This window comes from Thalassophryne amazonica, chromosome 18, assembly GCF_902500255.1.
Source record: "Thalassophryne amazonica chromosome 18, fThaAma1.1, whole genome shotgun sequence".
NCBI lineage: Eukaryota > Metazoa > Chordata > Actinopteri > Batrachoidiformes > Batrachoididae > Thalassophryne > Thalassophryne amazonica.
The window spans coordinates 43,481,023-43,500,591 of record NC_047120.1 but is presented as its reverse complement, the minus strand read 5'-3'; the positions used below and the strand labels follow the sequence as shown (position 1 = coordinate 43,500,591).

The 19,569-nt window shown below is 39.3% G+C and overlaps 2 protein-coding genes across 10 annotated transcripts in view; one reads left to right on the top strand and one right to left on the bottom strand.

The window, feature by feature from the left end:
* The first annotated feature begins 281 nt into the window (after positions 1-281).
* LOC117531616 (testis-expressed protein 47) lies at positions 282-4,216 on the top strand. Its single transcript, XM_034194767.1, is given in 9 exon segments — positions 282-450; positions 1,362-1,428; positions 2,013-2,116; positions 2,203-2,267; positions 2,845-2,923; positions 2,994-3,116; positions 3,210-3,261; positions 3,264-3,356; positions 3,531-4,216. Coding segments are annotated over 9 exon segments (735 nt in total). The 5' UTR covers positions 282-336; the 3' UTR covers positions 3,569-4,216.
* Positions 4,217-8,288: 4,072 nt separating this feature from the next.
* LOC117531614 (rho GTPase-activating protein 44-like) overlaps positions 8,289-19,569 on the bottom strand; it is a 143,546-nt gene continuing 132,265 nt past the window's right edge. The window contains exons 17-23 of one of the 9 annotated variants that reach the window (XM_034194760.1): positions 18,279-18,296; positions 15,500-15,691; positions 14,208-14,732; positions 13,132-13,247; positions 12,656-13,039; positions 11,545-11,595; positions 9,319-9,456 (exon numbers count right to left, since the gene is read on the bottom strand). In XM_034194760.1, coding sequence (XP_034050651.1) covers positions 11,588-11,595; positions 12,656-13,039; positions 13,132-13,247; positions 14,208-14,732; positions 15,500-15,691; positions 18,279-18,296 — 1,243 coding nt within the window. In that variant the 3' untranslated portion in view covers positions 9,319-9,456; positions 11,545-11,587. Of the gene's footprint in view, positions 9,457-11,544; positions 11,596-12,655; positions 13,040-13,131; positions 13,248-14,207; positions 14,733-15,499; positions 15,692-18,278; positions 18,297-19,569 lie in introns of all 9 variants that reach the window. The other 8 variants (XM_034194761.1, XM_034194762.1, XM_034194758.1 and 5 more) reach the window with 8 other exon arrangements.

Below are 19,569 nucleotides of genomic sequence, written 5' to 3'. Positions count from 1 at the left end.
ATTACTGTTGTTACCAGTGTTAGAAACGGCAATCATTGGAAGATAAAATATTATAAGCTAGGGCAGAGGAAGCTTTTGGTAATAATAATAATAATAATAATAATAATTGCACAGGTCTGGATTTCTGTAGAATATCCTTGTTTTTACAAACTACCTAATGTATTGCTAAATGTATTTGTTTATTTAATCATAGAAGTGTGAATATGGATTTACTGTCGTTTATAATTTTGTTATTTTTTTATGAAGCCAACAAATTGCCTTGCACGTTCGACACAAGTTTCGAAGCTTCAGTGAAGCTTCAGTTCAGAGAGAGTCAAACTTTGAGGCCAAACGAGCATGAATTCCGAGCAGAAAATGAAATCTGACGACACGTCGAAAAACAAAGAGAAGGAAGACGAAGAAAAAGACAATCTGACGATGTTTGACGTGTTTCATGGAAAAACAAAAGAGGTTCGTCTTTATGCAGTAATGTGAGATAGTAAACCGGTTTTCATAATTTAAGCAATGAGATGTTCAGTTCAGGACCGCCGTAAATGCAATCCTATCATTCTGAGATAATATCAGAGAAAAACATTCTTGCAAATAAATATTTGCAATATAGCTTATTGTTTTTTATTCTGTGGCAATAATAAGAGAAAACAAATGCATATAGAAGTATGTAGAATGAGAACTCAGCAACACCTGCACCTTTAATGTTTGACACTGATTCATGCATAATAATTCTTTGTGATTCAGTGATACCATGTTTGTTGATATCTACTCAGCTCTGTGCAAAATTGAGCAATTTATCCTTGACTAACGTACAACCCTTCCACTATATTTAATCTACTATTTTGGCTCCAGTTATTCCCTTCATGTTGCTCAGCCTTGGTTGACCTTGAAATGGTGTTGACCTTTTATTATTGTTTTATAGTAACCAGTTAACCGGGAGCAGTTAACAATTTCCTTGAAATAGCCATTCTGTTTACCCTTTCCTACTCACCCAAGATCAAAGGTGTGACCAATAGAAATATATAATAACTATTGGAACATTTGACCTTCAGTGTTTAAGTGACGGCCCAAGTCAAACCACTTAGTTTTTGGTGGCATGCTGGACTTTTCACCAACTTTGGTCCAAATTGAATCAAAACTCTTCGAGTTATTTAGTTCAGGCAATGATGGACTGACAAACATTGATGAAAACACCCCAAGTGCATCTCCTGCACATGGGTGGAACAAACAAATCATTTTCAAGTGTAGTGTACTATTTGAATTGGCCTTCTTTTGTGCACATGTACACACTTGTGTGTCTACAATATGTGTTACATTGTAAGTGGAAATGTACCGTGATGTCCAGAGACTGTTACTCTTTGTCTCTCCAGAGGATTCAGCTGATGATTTTTATTGCTCGCCTTCCCAAACATCTTATTAACAGGACAGAGGTGGGAGGTGAGTCAAAAAAGATGTCATAAAACAATGGATGGAACTGAAAGCAATTGAAGGGTGAAAGCATCATCTCTGATACAACAAATTAAATGAGTGTTATTGCTTTTAAGCAAGAATGAGTTTTTTTTTTCTATTATTTAAAATATACATTTCTGTTTTGTTCAGATGCTTAAAAATATAATAGTATTTGTGTATTAACAACCAAAAAATACATGTGGTATTCCATCCAAAGAGCACCTCAAACAAACATTTGTTGAGTCCAGGAAGCGCTCCTCAACAGATGTTTTTGAGTACTTGTATATTTTTGCAAATGAGCTTTTCAGGTACCTGTTTGTACAAAATGTACAGTTAATGAACCGTTGCAGACTTTTTAGCTTTTGACAAAAGGGAGTTACAGAAGCATATTGCTGTCCTGATTACCTATCTTTCTCGCCTTCACACCGCCTGCAAGATCTCCCTGTATGAGATTTTAGTGTTTGATCTTTAAGTTAGCAAGTCAGTAATAAAAACACAAGGAAGGTAACACACAACTCACTTGTTCAGTTGCCTCTTTGCAACAAAATGATTCTCTTTTTGATTTATTGCAGCACATTATGAAATGTTCAACCTTCAGTTGAACATACAGTATACTTGGGATCACATGACAGGTCTGCTTTTAATCTATCCGTCCTGTGTGCTTCATGTCATTGAAGTAAGTTTCACCCCAAACTCAAACTGTGATGATGGCCCATGATGTGAAATCTTGTCGTTGAGGTTTGCTTTGTGACTCTCTTCCAGGCTTCCAGGGAGATTCTGGTTTCTCTTCTCGAGGACCTTGACAACATGCATCGACCGCCTCAAAGGTAAAGTTGTTTTTTTTTACGTAACCATACATACATCTGTCATGACTGTTGTTGTCAGACACTGTGCACCATGGTGTTCTTTAAAATGGATACATTTTGTCATTGTGACTCATATTTTGTACTTGATTAGCTGTTTGACCAGAATCTATCTATCTATCTTTCAGCCTTTTTGATAATTTAGTCTGTTATCAGAAGAGAATAAGAGATTTTGACTTGTTACTCGTTCTCAATGTGAGGATTTGGTCCTTTTCTGTTTTATTAGAGGCAAATTATTATAGAGAAATTACTCAGCTTAACTAGCACTGTATTCGGGTTGCTCTGTGTGAGATTGCCGCAACTCAATGTCCAATTTTTGTATGCAGTTTGCACAGCATGTACATCAAGATGTCCCTAAGTTACATCTCAACGTGCTATGTGAGCTATGTTGAGTTCCCTGCAAAAGTTGTGCTGGGCCGCCAAACTCAGCCAAGTTTGAGATTAGCTTTAAACTGCTGATCATAACTCATCTTTGCTCCGAGTTTTCACTCTAACAGAGTTAGTTTAGGTGTATAACTTTTTTTTAATCACCCATTTTTAGTTCATTGCTGGAGGATCCGAAGGTTATGTTTATGGCACATAACCCTGAGAGGCGGCTGTTCCAACAGTGGAGCTACAAGGTGTGCACAAACTCTGTGTGGTTTTATGAATGGAGTATTGTTTGACTGAGAGGAGTGATGTTGATCGAAGGTGCTGAATGTTCAAGATGGCGGCACCGATGACGACACTGAGGAAGAAACCACTGAGTCTTTGATTTGCAAAGTCCTATCAGAATTGCAGAATCTTACTGAGCACTTTGAAACCTCCAACAAGGTGTTTATTTTGATACCTTTTAAATATTCAAAATGTCTTTTTGCTTTTATGCATTTATTTTTTAAATCACTTACTGTTTGAATGTGTTCTTAGGCTCTTCCTGGGTCAGTTATGGATGAAAATCCAGATCTGATTGTTTCTCAGGGGGTTTAATTCAGCTGTTGGACCGAGAAGAGCTCCTGAGCCCAGAGAAGCACCTGCAGAACTACAACAAACCCTTGAATATCACCTTGGACTTTGGTAAGAGGAATGTCTTGTTTGAATCCCTATGCATGTACAGAAATTACTTCTGCTGGTTTAATTCACATCCATTAATCAGTTTGGTGACAATATTTTAAGTATTCATGTCCACATAGTCACGCTTTATTGTATGTTGTAAATTCAGATTTTGATATGTTCTATTTGGATTGCAAGGAAACGTGATGCGAAGCAGCCATCTCAACACAGTTTAGCGCTGTCCTCACCATCGTCCATCCACTGTGCATTCCTTGTAACTAAAGTTATTTACTCTGTATTTTTATTTGTGCTTATGTCTCTTACTGTTTGTCATGCTTATTACCTTCATTATTATAAAACAACAAAATATTTGGTGTATAACTTTCTGCATAGTGGAGAAAACAAATCGAAACAAGGCTCTTTATGTGATTCCTTTTGAGCTGATATTTGGTGATTTAAATCTAATCCAGTGTTTCTTTTAGCCTTTTCCTTCTATTTCCTTGTAATGGTTTCATTTTATCCACTTCTAGTATTTCAAGAAGTGGCTTTATGACACCACAAATATCTGTATATAGGATGCCTAACTTGTAGAACTATAGATTCATTTTCAGCATCTTAATTAATAACAAAAGCACAGAAAGTCCAAGTAACTAAAAACAAACCACTTTTATTAGTTTCAACATTCAGATGAGTTTTTTTATTTAATTTTTTTCATCACACTGTTTCACGTTGTGCCTGGGAGAATGTATGTCCAAGAAAAGGCTTTTCCTCTTTATTCCAAACTTCAAAGAATCCACATGGTCGGAACTCTGAGGTCAAAAACGACCTCTGGATCCTTTATTACTTGAAACTTAAATGAAACAAAAGAGCCGTTTGAGGGTGTTAAAGGAGCTACTGTCGGTCGGGTGATATCACAAGGACGGTTTATCAGATTCAGCTGGACACGGTGAAATAGTTGGATGCAGTCAAACTTCATTATTATTTCAGCCTACACTCAGGTTCATAAGTAACTGAACAGTGACAAACTTATATAATTTTGCCACTATTCACACTCTATTGTGATGGCAAACACAGGTAAAATAACAAAAATTGCGTTACTGTCCAACAACTTATGAACTCCAATGTAATTTTTTTTTTTTTTTTAATTCTTGAAGGTGGTGTCTGTTCTGAACAGTTTCTTCTAGTGGTACAGTATCTAGAGGGATATTGTAATAATAGAACGTGAGGAATTATTAGAGGTGCAGAAACAGTCCAGTGGCAGACTCAGTGGGCCGTTTAGTTAAATAAATCAGGGCAAAACTCGGTCTGAGTGCTTATTAAATTTTTTAAAAGTAACAAATAAAAACATTTATTTAGGACCAGAGATGTGTTTTATAGGCATTGTTAAAAAGCATGCTGCTGAGATTTACACAGGACAATGTTTATTCACCCTTCAGATTAGTCAAAAACTGTTTATCAAAAGCTCCTTATTGACCTAAAACTTTGTTTACAATACGCACAGCCTGCCTTTATGACATCCTCTGATGTGAACATAGTCCATGACCAGTACATTTCACCAGTTTCCTAAAAACAAGCAGGTTTTTGTGTTTTAGCAGTGAAAGGGCATGCCTGCAAAAGCTGCAATACTGGAAACTGTCAGAGTTTGAAAGATTATTGTTAATTAAGGTGTGCTTGATAAATACTATATCTACAAGTTCAAACCCTTTTTTAAAGAACATGAAAAGCAGCACATTGGAATATGGATCCAGGCAAAGATGGGACAGATAGGACATCTCAGCACAGCCAAGCTGCAAGAATTTTTTTTTTTTTACAAAACTTGATGATCAGCAGTGGTGGGCACAGTTCAGCCAATCAACTCACAGCTAATTAGAGAAACTTTATTTTTTTTCGCAAATTAGCTTTTCAGATAACTTTGAAAACCATGAGTTGACAAATGAGCTCCCATTAAATTTAGTTGTGCAAATTTTTAAGGCCACTAGCCTGTTTTTTTTTTTTTTTTTACGGGTGTCTGTAAACCCTAAAATCACATATTTGTTCCTTTTGGAACTTAATTATAAATCCAAGAAGCAAAAAACTGACAGAACACACAAAAACAACAAGCCTCACCTCGAAGGGATGGAGGAGCAGGAAGTCAAAATAATTAGATTCTAAACATTATTTTCCATGTGAATTTTTTTTCTTAATATTTATTAATTTAATACTTTCTGTAATGTCAAAAAGTGTATGTAAACTCCTGTTTAAGTATGTCTTACAATTTGATCTTGGCAAGTTAAATCTTTTTGGGAACCTCCATGTTTACACTTTCAACATATTCAGATTTCAGCTCTGTAGGTGGTTTTCTGGGTTTTGGAGCCAGGAAAAGGGGAAGAAAAAAACAAAAAAAGCTAAAGCTAAATCCATATAATAAAGTTAGCTTCACATGAATGTTTTAGCAGTTTATCAGTTCAGCGATATCAGTTATCAGTGGATTAGTGGTTATCAAACCTAATTTGCAGGTTAGCAGTGCCCATCAATGTTGATCAATGTTTCTAAATGATAAATACCAGTGACAGATCGTGACAAATTAATTAGTGTGACCTGAATTCACTAAACAGATCTTTGCTGTGAAGGCTTTTTTTTTTTCCAGTGCTGCAGTTTTCTAACCACAATGTTCTGCAACATCTATCTTGCATCTAAAGTGGGGGACATTCCTGCCTAGCTCTCAGAGACGTGAGGAAGCAGAGAGAAACCAGACAGCTGTGATGCAGTTATTTTCTTGCAAAGCTGCAATTCAAACTCTAGGAGTGGAAAAGCTCTGCAGCACGAGCATGTTATTTAACAAATCTATGACAAACTGTGATGCCTCCTTGCTGCAAGAGCTACTTTTACTGTGCAAAGTTTACTTGACGTTATTTTCAGCTGAGGTGGCAATATTGTGCTAGGACCAGCAACACTATAATATAGCTTTCAATACAATATTTATATATATATATATATATATTATTAAAATTTTCCCTCGTCAGTATATACAGATCAAGTATGTACAGAAATATTTACAATAGTCCTGTGAATAATATCGCACTTCAAAGAAAATGGTCGAGCAGCACAGTGACTTTGAGGCCATGTGTCACGAATGTACACATGCTGTCAGGACACAAAAGGAAAGTGTGACAAATCAGGACAAATACCACACCAAGGCAAATAATCTTGTCGCTGTTATAAGCAAAACCTGCGTACTCCAGTGTGATTTTTCAAGTTTTCCCTTGAACTGAACATTCAGATGGAGCATAAAATTAATTTTCAAATGCATATAAAAAAAAAGCAGTAAGGTTTTGATACAACAGCGAGCAAATTCTGGTCCCTCATTTGCATTTTTTTTTTTTTCAGCTGAGTTTCACGTGTGCTGGACACAATCATAACTTCATATCTCTTAAAAAGTATTCAGAAATATAGCTGTATAAATACTCTCATCAAAATAAACACATATACATATATATCTTTGCATCTGCATCACTAACGATCAAAATATGTGCGTGGTCAGGCACAACCGCCGCCGTCACATCACAGAGTACGCTACATCCTGTCAGACAAAAAGTCTACTTCTTTTGACAAATGCCAGCACCCTTTTTTTCCCCCTTCTCCTGTGAGTGTGAAAGACAGTTCTTGTTATGATGTCACAACTAATTATACCTCTATTCTCTAATTTCCAGTGACTCCCCTAAAACTGCTGAGCTGCTACATGTAATTTAAAAGTTTATTTCCTCGACGTTTGTGTTTGTGCTTGTGCCAGAGTTAAAGCTACAGTGTGTAGAATTTATGGTCATTTATGAGCAGAAATGGAATACAGCATTCATAACTGTTTGTTCATTTGTGTACACTTAAGTGCAAAAACTACTTGATGTGTTTTCATAAGGTTAGAATGAGCCCTTCTTATGCAGTTGGGAGGGGGCGCCCGCATGGAGCCCACCATGTTGATACAGTAGCCCAAAAATGTATTTAACAACAAAAAAATATAATTAAAAAAAAATATATAAAAAAAATATATATATATATATATATTTAACAACACTTTTTGCATTTTTCAATGCAAACGGAAGACAAAAGAAAGAAAAGGTTGGTAGCTCACTTACACACAGTCTACTGGTTGCTAGTGCAGTCTAACTAGATTGAGAACCTTCATTTTCATGAAATAGTATTATCATACGTACATATTACATATCACAAGAGAAGAAAGGCAGCATGAACCCCAGTTGGCAAAGAAGTAAAAATATGATGGGGGGGGGGGGTGTTAGGATCGTGATCAGCAACGGAATAATGCAATACTGCAACCTCACTACACGGCATGACACAAAATACTACACACTGTAGCTTTAAAATTTCTTGGAATATTTTCTTTTAAAATCTGGTGGCATATCCAGATCAATGGGACAGAAATAATAACTTTCAAATACATTTTACCAGGGTGTTTAGATAATGAATCATTTTTCACAAATCATAGTAAAAGGGTTGGCACAAACCTGCATTAGAAACCATAAAATTCCAAGGCAGAGCCAGGATGCAACCTGCGGGTTTTGACCTTGGTGGGAGTAAGTATTCTTATGCAGGGGTGCACATAACTGGTGCTCATCATGCTCGTGTGTGCTCAACATCATTGATGCACAGCAGATGGAAACATTTTTCCTACAATCTATCATTGCTTTCCTCTTATAAAGCATTTTCCTTGTGTTTTCTCCTGTGCATCATTTATTTTTAGCATGCATAAGCAGGAGTACCAGTTATGTGCATGCCTGTTATGAGTACACATAAGGATGGGGTTAGTTTTGTGTTCTACTGCTGCATCCTGCAGGCAGCCTTCCTGTTGTTACAATATGAATTACTGTTTCTGCATAACATAACAAAATCCCATTCAACAATATTTGCAGCTCCAATAATTCTGTGCAATGGATTTTTTCCTCCCCATTTATCATCTTGGTAACCTTTTTTTTTTTTGCATTTGCTCATCCGTTTCGTACTCTCCAAAAGCCATGTACTTTATAGCTCCCTGACAACATCAAGTATATGTAGGAAATGTTACAGTTATAACTATCCTGTAGACAGAAAATATGATTGCTCCATAATGTAAATCATATCATATACTCTGAAAATATACAGTATAAACAATAAATATTCAGTGATTAAAATCCTGACTGAGCGCCATGTAAATATGTGACTGGACAACCTGGTAGTATTTCCGAAAGGTCAAAGACATGCATTGCTGTTTTGCTCAACAACACCGACAGTGCAACATCATATAAGTAAGTACAGTTACCAAATACATCACACACCAATAAAACATAAAACACACATACTGGCACACTCACAGTGAATGCACAGGTGGGAACGGGGTTGTTGCCAAGGATGTGAACTGCACCCCTGAAGAATGGAGGAGGACGCTGAGATGGCAGCACAGGAAGATTTAAAAAAAAAGTGACAGAACGAAGGAAGAAGCAGGTATAATGGTGGGACAGATGTAGAGTACTGTGTTGTTGTTCATTCACGAGAAGCAGCAGTTCCTCCCAGCAGGCTGATTCAAGTCTTATGTGTGAAGTTAAAGGCAATATTGCAAGTGGATCAAATAAGGCAAAACTTAAAATATATCAAATAAATGAGTTTTATAAAAAAAAAAAAAATGAATGTGCCCCAGATCAAACCTAATGATCCAAACCAACATAAGATATCAAATGATGTGTCTGATCAAACGTAGACGCTAGACAGCTCATGGAGTTGCTTTTTCTTTCTAAAAGAGTTCACCTTGTTTTGTTTTTTTTTTTAAATGATTGTTTTCTGTACAGTCCAGCTCCTCTGGATCAAGCACAGGTGGGGAGTGAAAATGAGATCCAGAGGAGCGGTCGAGGTGAACTAGCAGGTGTAGGGTTCAAGCACGATGGCATGGCTGTAGCGTAGAGTTTCATCAGGCGGGGGGAAGTGAGGACGAAGGGATCAGTGATGTCATAGTGCTGTGCTCTCAGACTCTTCCTCAGAATCCGCTTTGGTGTTGCTGGATTCGAACCATGCCACCGAGTTCCTGAAGGGAGAAATGTGGGGCAAGTCAAAAATATCGTCAGTTCCATGTCAATGACGGGGATGTCCAAGTTGCAGAGTGAATCTGTGGAGCACAAATGCAGAGATGATGAGCAGAATGGAAAGATAATGTTTGACAAAAGCAGAGATCTAGAGGAAACAGGCAGCTCTCCACATGTGGCTTCGTCAGTGCTGGATGGTGCTACTAATACTGCAGTCACAATGGAAATAAACAAACAGTGCATGTGAGGGATGTACGATACAGCATTTCCTTAAATTCCTTTATTACAATTGAATTATTACGATTGAACTGTTTGTGCGAAACTTCAAAGCTGAACCTAAATGCTAATATACACCCCATATAAAACCTTTTACACATTTCATTGTCACACTGAAATAAAGACAATTGTTACACCAGTTTAATAAAGTGCTTCAACTGCTAACACGAAAATATTAAGCTGACCCAACTTCACAAGTAATATTACAATAACTTGTTAACTTGCATTGAACAAACTTAATTCATGTGTGTTAATTAAGTTTTCTTGTTTTTTCAGTGTACCAAACAAAATGTGTGTTAACTTATATTTTTATATAAAGTTGTTTAAAAATAATACTGACAAGGTCATGTCAGTTAATACTCATAATGTCAAATTTTCAATAGGTTCACCAAGATAACTATGTGGAAGATTGTAGAAATAGTTTCAATTACTTTTATAAGCTTCTGATTGTCTAATTGTCAAAACCTTGGATCTACAAAAATTCTCTGAGAAGGACTAGGATAAATGTCCAGAAAAAAATATATCCTAGCCATTTCAAGTTAAGCTATTACATGGCAATACCACCTAATATGGGGAGGAAGTATGTATACTAACGTAGGCAAATATATGACTAACTGAAAAACCTGGTCAGTGTTTTTTGGGTACATTGACCAAAGACTCACTGTGTTAAGGGCCTGGAAAAACTTATTAAGTCCTACTAGCAAGTTAGTTGCTTTGGTTTGAAGTCATTTTTAACTGTGGCAAACACAGGACACAATGAAATATTTCGCTTTATGATATGGATATGCTTTTATCTGATGTTTTATTGTTGCTATTTTTGTTTTGCCTCAGCTACCTGATGATTGAGAAACGGCTGTGTGTAATAAGATGTGGATTTGCCTAATCCTTTTCTGGGTTTTAATTTGAAATAAAGGAAAAATAAATAAATAAATGGAAACAGGTTCAAATAAATCTGTATTTGAATGATTTTAAGAGAGAGAGAGAGATTCTGATTGAATTAATATGTGAACTGTTGTGGGAAAACTACATTTTTTACCCAAGTTGTATGTAAACATATGGCCTTGACTGTAAATTTATTTTTAGCTTGGACAGGATGTGATTTAAATGACCCACATTAAAAAAAAGGATATGAGAAAAAAATAATATCATGTGTCCCCATTTCTTACATCTGACCTCAGACATGAGTAATGGGCGTTGACAACAGCTGGTGAATTGCATTTAGTCACTGATCAAACAAAACACTGTTAAAGTAGTTTCGCAAGTGCATATTAACATAATGACCTCTGTTTTATGCCATTAACAGTCATTTCTTTGTACTCATGTGACAGTGATGATGTCAACAGTGTGATGTAATATGACAGTGCACAGACAGGAAGTGTGCTCACTGAGGAACAGCAGGGGGCAGTGAGGAAAACACTGATTGCGATGGGCAGCAACTGTCAAAGCCATGGCAGTGGTGGTGGAGTGAGGGAGATAAGAGACCTGACGGTAGAAAAGGTTTTTGGCAGCACCAAAGGGCATTCGCTGTAGTCATTTCAGAGTGGACGGCCCATGAAAGCCATGCAGCGCATCAGCCTCAGCCACCATGCAAAGGCCAACAAAACGGGTTAGCGGTGGACTGGACACAATACGTATGTGTTTGTAAAACATTGTGACAAATCATTTGCAAGTATATTGGAATTGGCTCTAGTGTGAAGCTGCCATAGGCGAGAATCAGTTTCTGCATGCCTGCAGCTGGCTGTCCTTAACTAACGCTCGACGTTAGCAAGGAACATGTAAGCCTGATCCCTAACCTAATGGCAACTTCACCATGAGCCGAGTTCACATTTGGCCACAGTGGTGGAGGGGGTTTAAGGGTGGGGAGGTGAGGCTTTACCACAGGATCTCCTGCTTACCCTAAAAGTCCCTCCCAAATAGAATCACACTGAAACGCTCGCCTCATACAGCTGCAAGTGAGACGACAAAAGCAGTCGAGAAGGAAGGAAAAACAGATGAAAACATAATGAGAACCTACCAGTGATGAATAAATAAGTAGACTATAAAGCCCAGAATTGTAATTCGATTTAACACGACATAGTTTAACTAACTGCGTAAGTCGTGTTTGAACATTTGATACATGCAATCCTCAAGAGTTCACTTGAATATAAACCTGACAAATTATTACAGAAAATATTTATATAATTATGAAAAAATATGCGGTAATTTAAGTGTTACACAGAATTATTGAACATATTGTACAGAAGCATTTCCAGAAAAGCAGTTAGGCGGTTATCTAGGGAGCCAATAGTGATATACCCTTGTGGATAACTGACAATACCAGTCAAAACTTAGCAAAGTTTTGGAAAGTTTGGACACACTTACCCCATTCATTGGTTAAATCTTGCCTCTGACACCAGAATGATCAGAAACACCACTGGTTTTGTATTTTCTCAGCTAATTTTAAGTCCTTATTTCTAAAAAGATTAATTTTCACTTGTTCCATTGGGAATTTTTTTTTTTTTTTACATGAAAAGAAGGTGTCTTTAACTTGTACCAAGTTGAACTTAACTCACCATCATCTTCAGAGTAAAAATGATGGTGAGTTAAAAAAAAAAAATCTTGCTTGGTGCCAGATATGATTCAAAACAAGATGGTTCTCAAACACGTCCACTTAACCAGAATACTAAGATGTATTGTCTAAAAACAAGCCCTTATATCTGACTGAAATTTTACTTGGTTAAGTGATTATGTTTTATATTCAGTGTAGAGTGTAGATATCTTGACTAGAATTTGACAAATACGCTTAATGGTAGTAAGATTTTGCAGTGCGGTTTCACTTTGTATGATTTGGCAAAACTACATCAATGGACTGAATTTAAAGGAGTGGAAAATAATTTAGTAAATGAAAAGTTTCTCAGAGATTCAAAGAGTGAAGTGTATTTTAAGTATTTCACAGCTCTTATGTAGAAAATAAAGTACTACCATGTTTATCGTGGGTACTGTTGTATTGTAATCTATATAATTTACCTGTGGACATGCTTTCCCCAGGAGACAAGCTGTCCAGGAGACCCGAGGAATGCTCTAGAGACTGAGGACTAGTGCCCGGAGTGGTTGGGGGTTGAGGAGGAGGTAGGCTGGGCCTCTGGCGGGGCGGTTTCTGGGTCGGCCTGGCCTTGGTGAGAGTCCCAGCCAGTGAGGGTGGCGAAGAGAGGGATGGGGTTGTGGCAGTCTGGAGCTGTCCCGGGGAGCCAATAGTGGCATACCCTTGTGGGTAGCTGAAGCCATATGGAGATGGTGTGCTAGGAGGAGTGGGCGACAGGCTGACAGGAGACGGCTGACCTGTTGACTGGTCAGACATGGCCCCTGTCTGGGAGTAAGGTCCTTTAGGTGGGATTGGGGCCAGTTTCTTGGCTGAGGAGTAAAACGTAAAAATAATCAGTTGTTAATTTTCATGGGTCAGACTATGAGTGAGCGTTTGTCATGCACATGCAGCCTTGTAATACCTCTCCTCATGGAGTGTGGGCTGTGTTCAGAGTGCTGCAACTGTCCACCAGAGGCTGCTGTTCCCTGGATTACTTTCTGTCCGATCACCGGAGACAGCTCTTTGTTCTTTAGTGTACTGAAGAGACAGAGAAAAACACACCAGTAGTTACAAGTTGCCCGTGCACAACCACTCTGCTGCCATAAATCTCTTGGTAAATTAAAAGAAGTATATGAGCGTCCCCAGGGTTCAATGTCAGAATGCTGGAGTGACCACTGTGGCAGACAGTTTATACTGCAGTGAAGCAGAAGCAGTGCAAAAATCCCAAATAAACCCTGATGGTTTCATGGATTTTCCTGACTTTTATAAGTGCGATGCAGCCAGAATGCCAATGAGGAGAGAGAGCAGGAAGGTAAAACATAACCGGTTTATGCTCGTGTTTGACTCTTCGGCTCCACAACAGCCCCTTCCCACTTTGAGCAGATGAGACGGCAATGGATGACTGAGACTGTAGACATTTAAAAGTCATAACGGAACATCACAGCTGAGCTTCTTTGGATGGAATCCAATGTCAAACATTAAGTGAATTGATGAGTAATGTTACATTTGTCCTCCAAACACGTCATTATGTTGTGTTCTTAGTCAAGGTCTGATGTTTCAGTCTACCACTAAGGGCTGACTGGGCCCGCTGGTATGACTCATTTACGCCCACTTTTATAATGGTATTCACAAAAAGCTTTGAATTTCCTTTGTTGCCTGGCAACCAGCTCCTGAATATCCTGGTAAAATGGAAAGTTATGGACTGCATACATGGCTGTTAAATTAAAGATGGGTTGATAATGACCACTGGTGCAGAAGGTGTAGTTTGTAAAGAGCATCAAATTCCATGAATGAAGGATCTGACAATGGAAGGAAATACATAAAATAGCAAACAGGGTGGCACAGTTGGGAGTAGTTCAATCCCACCCATTCCTTATCCTCTCCGTATTGTCCCTCTTAGGCTTCGATGTCACTGCGGGGTTTTTCTTCTTGTGCCTTTGTGAATGAATTGTGTTGGAACACCAAGTATGAACGTGTTAGGCAGAGTTCTGTATTTACCTAATCAGCTTGGCTCCTCTCTCTTGGTTAGAGGCACTGGCTGCCCATGGAGGGGGAGCGGATAAGGGGGTGTTAGGGGGTTTAGCAGTACCCGGGAACAAATCGTGACGAGTAAGAACGAGGGGGGGTTTGATGTAAAGGGTGGAGCCATTCGATTCAAACGGGGCCGCATGCGATGCGTCAGGCAGGGAAGCCTGTTTGGTCAGGTGCAAGCAGTTGGGTTTGGGGTTGGAGTTTACATCAAGCTGCTGGGGGGAGGGGCAAATGGAGGGCAATGGTGGTGGGCTGTATCCACATTGGCGGGGGGGAGGAGACAGGCCAGGCGGTATAGAGTCAGGACCGGGTGCGACAGGACGCATACTAGGAGGTGCCCGGGTGTAGAACTGGTGGTGTGGGAGCGAGTAGGAGGAAGAGGAGGAAGAAGAGGAAGATGAGGAAAAGGGGTAAGGGGGAGGCGGCCTCTCTTCCTCGGGGGAGGGGTACACATAACAGGAGTCCGACCAATTGGAAGACGCTTCATCTGAGCTGCAACGATAAAAATATCAAAAGTTTCACGGGGAACTGATTACATTGTTTGGTAAGTTTGTGTCACTGTGAAGAAGGAAATCAGACGAAAACTAATTATTGTGCTCGAAAGGAGAATTAAGGGGTCCAGTGGAAGAAAATAAAGAATAAATGTGTAAGAAAATCAACCAATGACAGAAATATGAAGCAAAACAAATGTTAATCACCTCATCCATTGCAGTCCCTTGTGACAATGGAGCGTTATGGTCCTAAAGAGGCTTGGACTAAAAATAAAACGGGTAGATCATGCACATGCAGTAGTTTACCATTTGTACTGAACTATGGATGAACTCTTCTCAAATATTTCCATAACAAAGAATCAGAACAGAAAGAGAGATGGAATTTTTACTTCAAATCCATCCATGAGGGTGGCCCAAGAGACATCACAAGCAGAAAATTCTGACTGACACCATACACAACTTCAAATTCTAAGAAGAGAAATGTCAAAAAAATAAGAAGGAACTGAGACAGCAACCACAGGGTTAACTTAGCATGAAATTTAATGCTGCAACTGAAGTGAAACAGCAGGGTTCACATGGAGGTGACAGTGTGAGCATACAAGCACGTTGCAGGGGAGCAAAACAGCGGTGGATCACAGACATGATAAAGGGAGTATAAGAGCAGACAATGCTGTTCTGGTGTCAGCTGCAGGGCACGGCACACGCGGCAGGGAGGGAGCAGTGGGCGTGGGTGGGTGAGAACAGGCAGGACGGGCACAATAGCCTTACCTGGCTCGGTCGCTGCTACTGGGAGGAGGGGTAGGGGTAGGGGAGTCACAAAATTCCCCAGGCTGCCCGGGGATGAGAACATCAGTGGGCGGGGCGGAGGGATGTACGCTTGGTGGCGTGGAAGAGGTTTTACGCGTAGAAGACGAGCCCCTGCGTGACACCCAAGTAGTGTCCATCACCCTGACACCCATGCTGCAGTGGGACAAAGATGCACACCCAATTAAATTAATGGAGGATGTGTGGTTGGGGCCGGGGGAGGGAAGGGGGGGCCGATAGTCAGGTTAACTTAAATACAGTCTCCGGGGTGCTGCTGCTCATTGTCGATAAGGGATCAGCTTCCCTGTCAGTCATCCATACCATCAGTACATTGCAAAGAGCTGACACCAGATCAGCTTCTATAAGCCCAATGTCTGTGTAGTCCACCTACAGAGTGCGTATGTTTGTACTTCTAACCCTCAACAAAAACATGCATCAACGCACCGCTCAATATCAAGGAGTTGCTTTGTGCAAGTCAGTTTACAAATTCCAGTTAAATATGTTTGGGATTTCGAGTTATACATCTTAAGTTACGCCAATTCCATGTTTGAGTAACGCTTAAGCAGAATTTAAACTGGAAGTCATTTTGGACTTCTGTGACATACGTCACAGACGTCCTTATCTGACCACTTGCTTGCTTTGTGAGACACATCTACACAATCTGTGGGTGATCTACAACCCCTGGCAAAAATTATGGAATCACCGGCCTCGGAGGATGTTCATTCAGTTGTTTAATTTTGTAGAAAAAAAGCAGATCACAGACATGACACAAAACTAAAGTCATTTCAAATGGCAACTTTCTGGCTTTAAGAAACACTATAAGAAATCAGGAAAAAAAAATTGTGGCAGTCAGTAACGGTTAGTTTTTTAGACCAAGCAGAGGGAAAAGATATGGAATCACTCAATTCTGAGGAAAAAATTATGGAATCATGAAAAACAAAAGAATGCTCCAACACATCCCTAGTATTTTGTTGTACCACCTCTGGCTTTTATAACAGCTTGCAGTCTGAGGCATGGACTTAATGAGTGACAAACAGTACTCTTCATCAATCTGGCTCCAACTTTCTCTGATTGCTGTTGCCAGATCAGCTTTGCAGGTTGGAGCCTTGTCATGGACCATTTTCTTCAACTTCCACCAAAGATTTTCAATTGGATTAAGATCCGGACTATTTGCAGGCCATGACATTGACCCTATGTGTCTTTTTGCAAGGAATGTTTTCACAGTTTTTGCTCTATGGCAAGATGCATTATCATCTCATCATCATCTTGAAAATATCAACGTAAACTTGTGCATTTATTGATGATGTAATGACAGCCATCTCCCCAGTGCCTTTACCTGACATGCAACCCCATATCATCAATGACTGTGGAAATTTACATGTTCTCTTCAGTGAATATGACTTTCATCCAGTCATCCACAGTCTACGATTGCTTTTCTTTAGCCCACTGTAACCTTGTTTTTTTTTTTCTGTTTAGGTGTTGATGGCTTTCGTTTAGCTTTTCTGTATGTAAATCCCATTTCCTTTAGGCGGTTTCTTACAGTTCGGTCACAGACATTGACTCCAGTTTCCTCCCATTCGTTCCTCATTTGTTGTGTTGTGCATTTTCGATTTTTTGAGACATATTGCTTTAAGTTTTCTGTCTTGACGCTTGATGTCTTCCTTGGTCTACCAGTATGTTTGCCTTTAACAACCTTCCCATGTTGTTTGTATTTGGTCCAGAGTTTAAAGCAATATGTTTGGTGCAGTTCCAATGAGATTTATAAAGATGACTGCCTGTAAATTTCCACCGTCATTGATGATATGGGGCTGCATGTCAGGTAAAGGCACTGGGGAGATGGCTGTCATTACATCATCAATAAATGCACAAGTTTACGTTGATATTTTGGACACTTTTCTTATCCCATCAATTGAAAGGATGTTTGGGGATGATGAAATCATTTTTCAAAATGATAATGCATCTTGCCATAGAGAAAAACTGTGAAAACATTCCTTGCAAAAAGACACATAGGGTCAATGTCATGGCCTGCAAATAGTCCGGATCTTAATCCAACTGAAAATCTTTGGTGGAAGTTGAAGAAAATTGTCCATGACAAGGCTCCAATCTGCAAAGCTTATCTGGCAACAGCAATCAGAGAAAGTTGGAGCCAGATTGATGAAGAGTACTGTTTGTCACTCATTAAGTCCATGCCTCAGAGACTGCAAGCTGTTATAAAAGCCAGAGGTGGTGCAACAAAATACTAGTGATGTGTTGGAGCGTTCTTTTGTTTTTCATGATTCCATAATTTTTTCCTCAGAATTGAGTGATTCCATATTTTTTTCCCTCTGCTTGGTCTAAAAAAGTAACCATTACTGTCTGCCACAATTTTTTTTCCTGATTTCTTATAGTGTTTCTTAAAGCCAGAAAGTTGCCATTTGAAATGACTTTAGTTTTGTGTCATGTCTGTGATCTGCTTTTTTTCTACAAAATTAAATAACTGAATGAACATCCTCAGAGGCTGGTGATTCCATAATTTTTGCCAGGGGTTGTAGTCTGTAAACAGAGATAAAAACCTGCTTCCTTCATACCAGCCATTTTTCACCTCACACTCTTGGACACACTGAACTATAGGAATCCAACTGTGTCACCTGCAGCCAGACTCGACTGCAGCATCAAACACATGACAAATGAGAGACGGTCTCCTGACGGATGACGAACAGAGCGGTGACAAAATGAAAAGAGTAAAAGGATATATATACTGTACCTTTGTATCTTCCTAATGCTGCATTGTTAAAAGAGAGAGTACAGTGAGATCGGGGATCAAAGATCATGGAAGACGAATCTTCCTTGACTTATTATCAGAGTCGCTAAGGAACTTTGGCAGGTAACAGTTTTAAGACATGATCCAAGGTGGAGAAGCAGCAGATTGAAATGAGAAGTTGAGCTTGCCAGGAGAGCTGGAAGTCGTGCTGAGTGTAATGAGGAGAGTGATTTGAGGGGAGAAATGTGCTCTCCCCATGGTACTTCAACAACCTCTAACCCAGAAAGAAGATAATCACTTCATTTAGAATTAATTACGTCAAATTTTCCCTGATGAATGCAAGAAAATCCCTGCAAAATAAAATAGACAGTTTCTCAGGGATTTTTTTGTTGTTTTTAAGATAAATTGCACTTTCAAACATCATTTTGGTGGTGAAACTGTGGTGGCAGGGAAGTGCAAAAACACTTTTACAAACAGCAGAACACTTTTACAAGAAGTCCCGGAACAAATTTACAAATGACAGATTCTGACTGAAGGGGAATGTACCAAATGCTGAAAGTGATGGAATGGGACATGTCTGTCATTTAGTACATTCCCCTTCAATCAGAATCTGTCATTTGTAAATTTGTTCCGGGACTTGTAAAAGTGTTTTTGCACTTCACAGCCACCGTAAAACTGATATTTTTCATACAATGGTATAATAGCATTATGGATGGTAACTTCTTCATGTAAGAGAGCAACACATGTAGAACAGTTTCCATTTTGTCATTGATGTTAACACAGTCCAAATGTATTAATATAATTACATGTGATGGAGGCCAGCAGGAGTTGCTGTGCATATGGTAGTCAATAGACATCACCCCCCCAACAGCCAAAGAATACTCTGGCCACTCAGGCCAGAGCCCGGGGTTTTAGCCAACTGGACAGAGCGGCTGCCTCCCGTGCTGAAGATCATGATCATGTCCCAAGGGCAGCGAGTGGGAAGAGTCACAACAGAAACACAGCGTAGACAAGACAGTACTAGCTGCTACATAAGCACCAGGATGGCTTTTGAAAACATTTTATTTAAATCACAATCTCAGAGAAATAAATAATATGACACTCATGCTGACCAATGCCAGGAATCTAATGGTAACTAGCCCTGTGCATTTAAGCAAGTCAAATCTGAGAGCATGCATGTGTCACGCTTTGACGCATCCACAACATCTTCGAACCACCTTGAGTCCTTAATGCCAACCAACCAGCCAGGCAACCGGCCCATCCCCACATCTCTAAAATAACCATCTATGTGCCA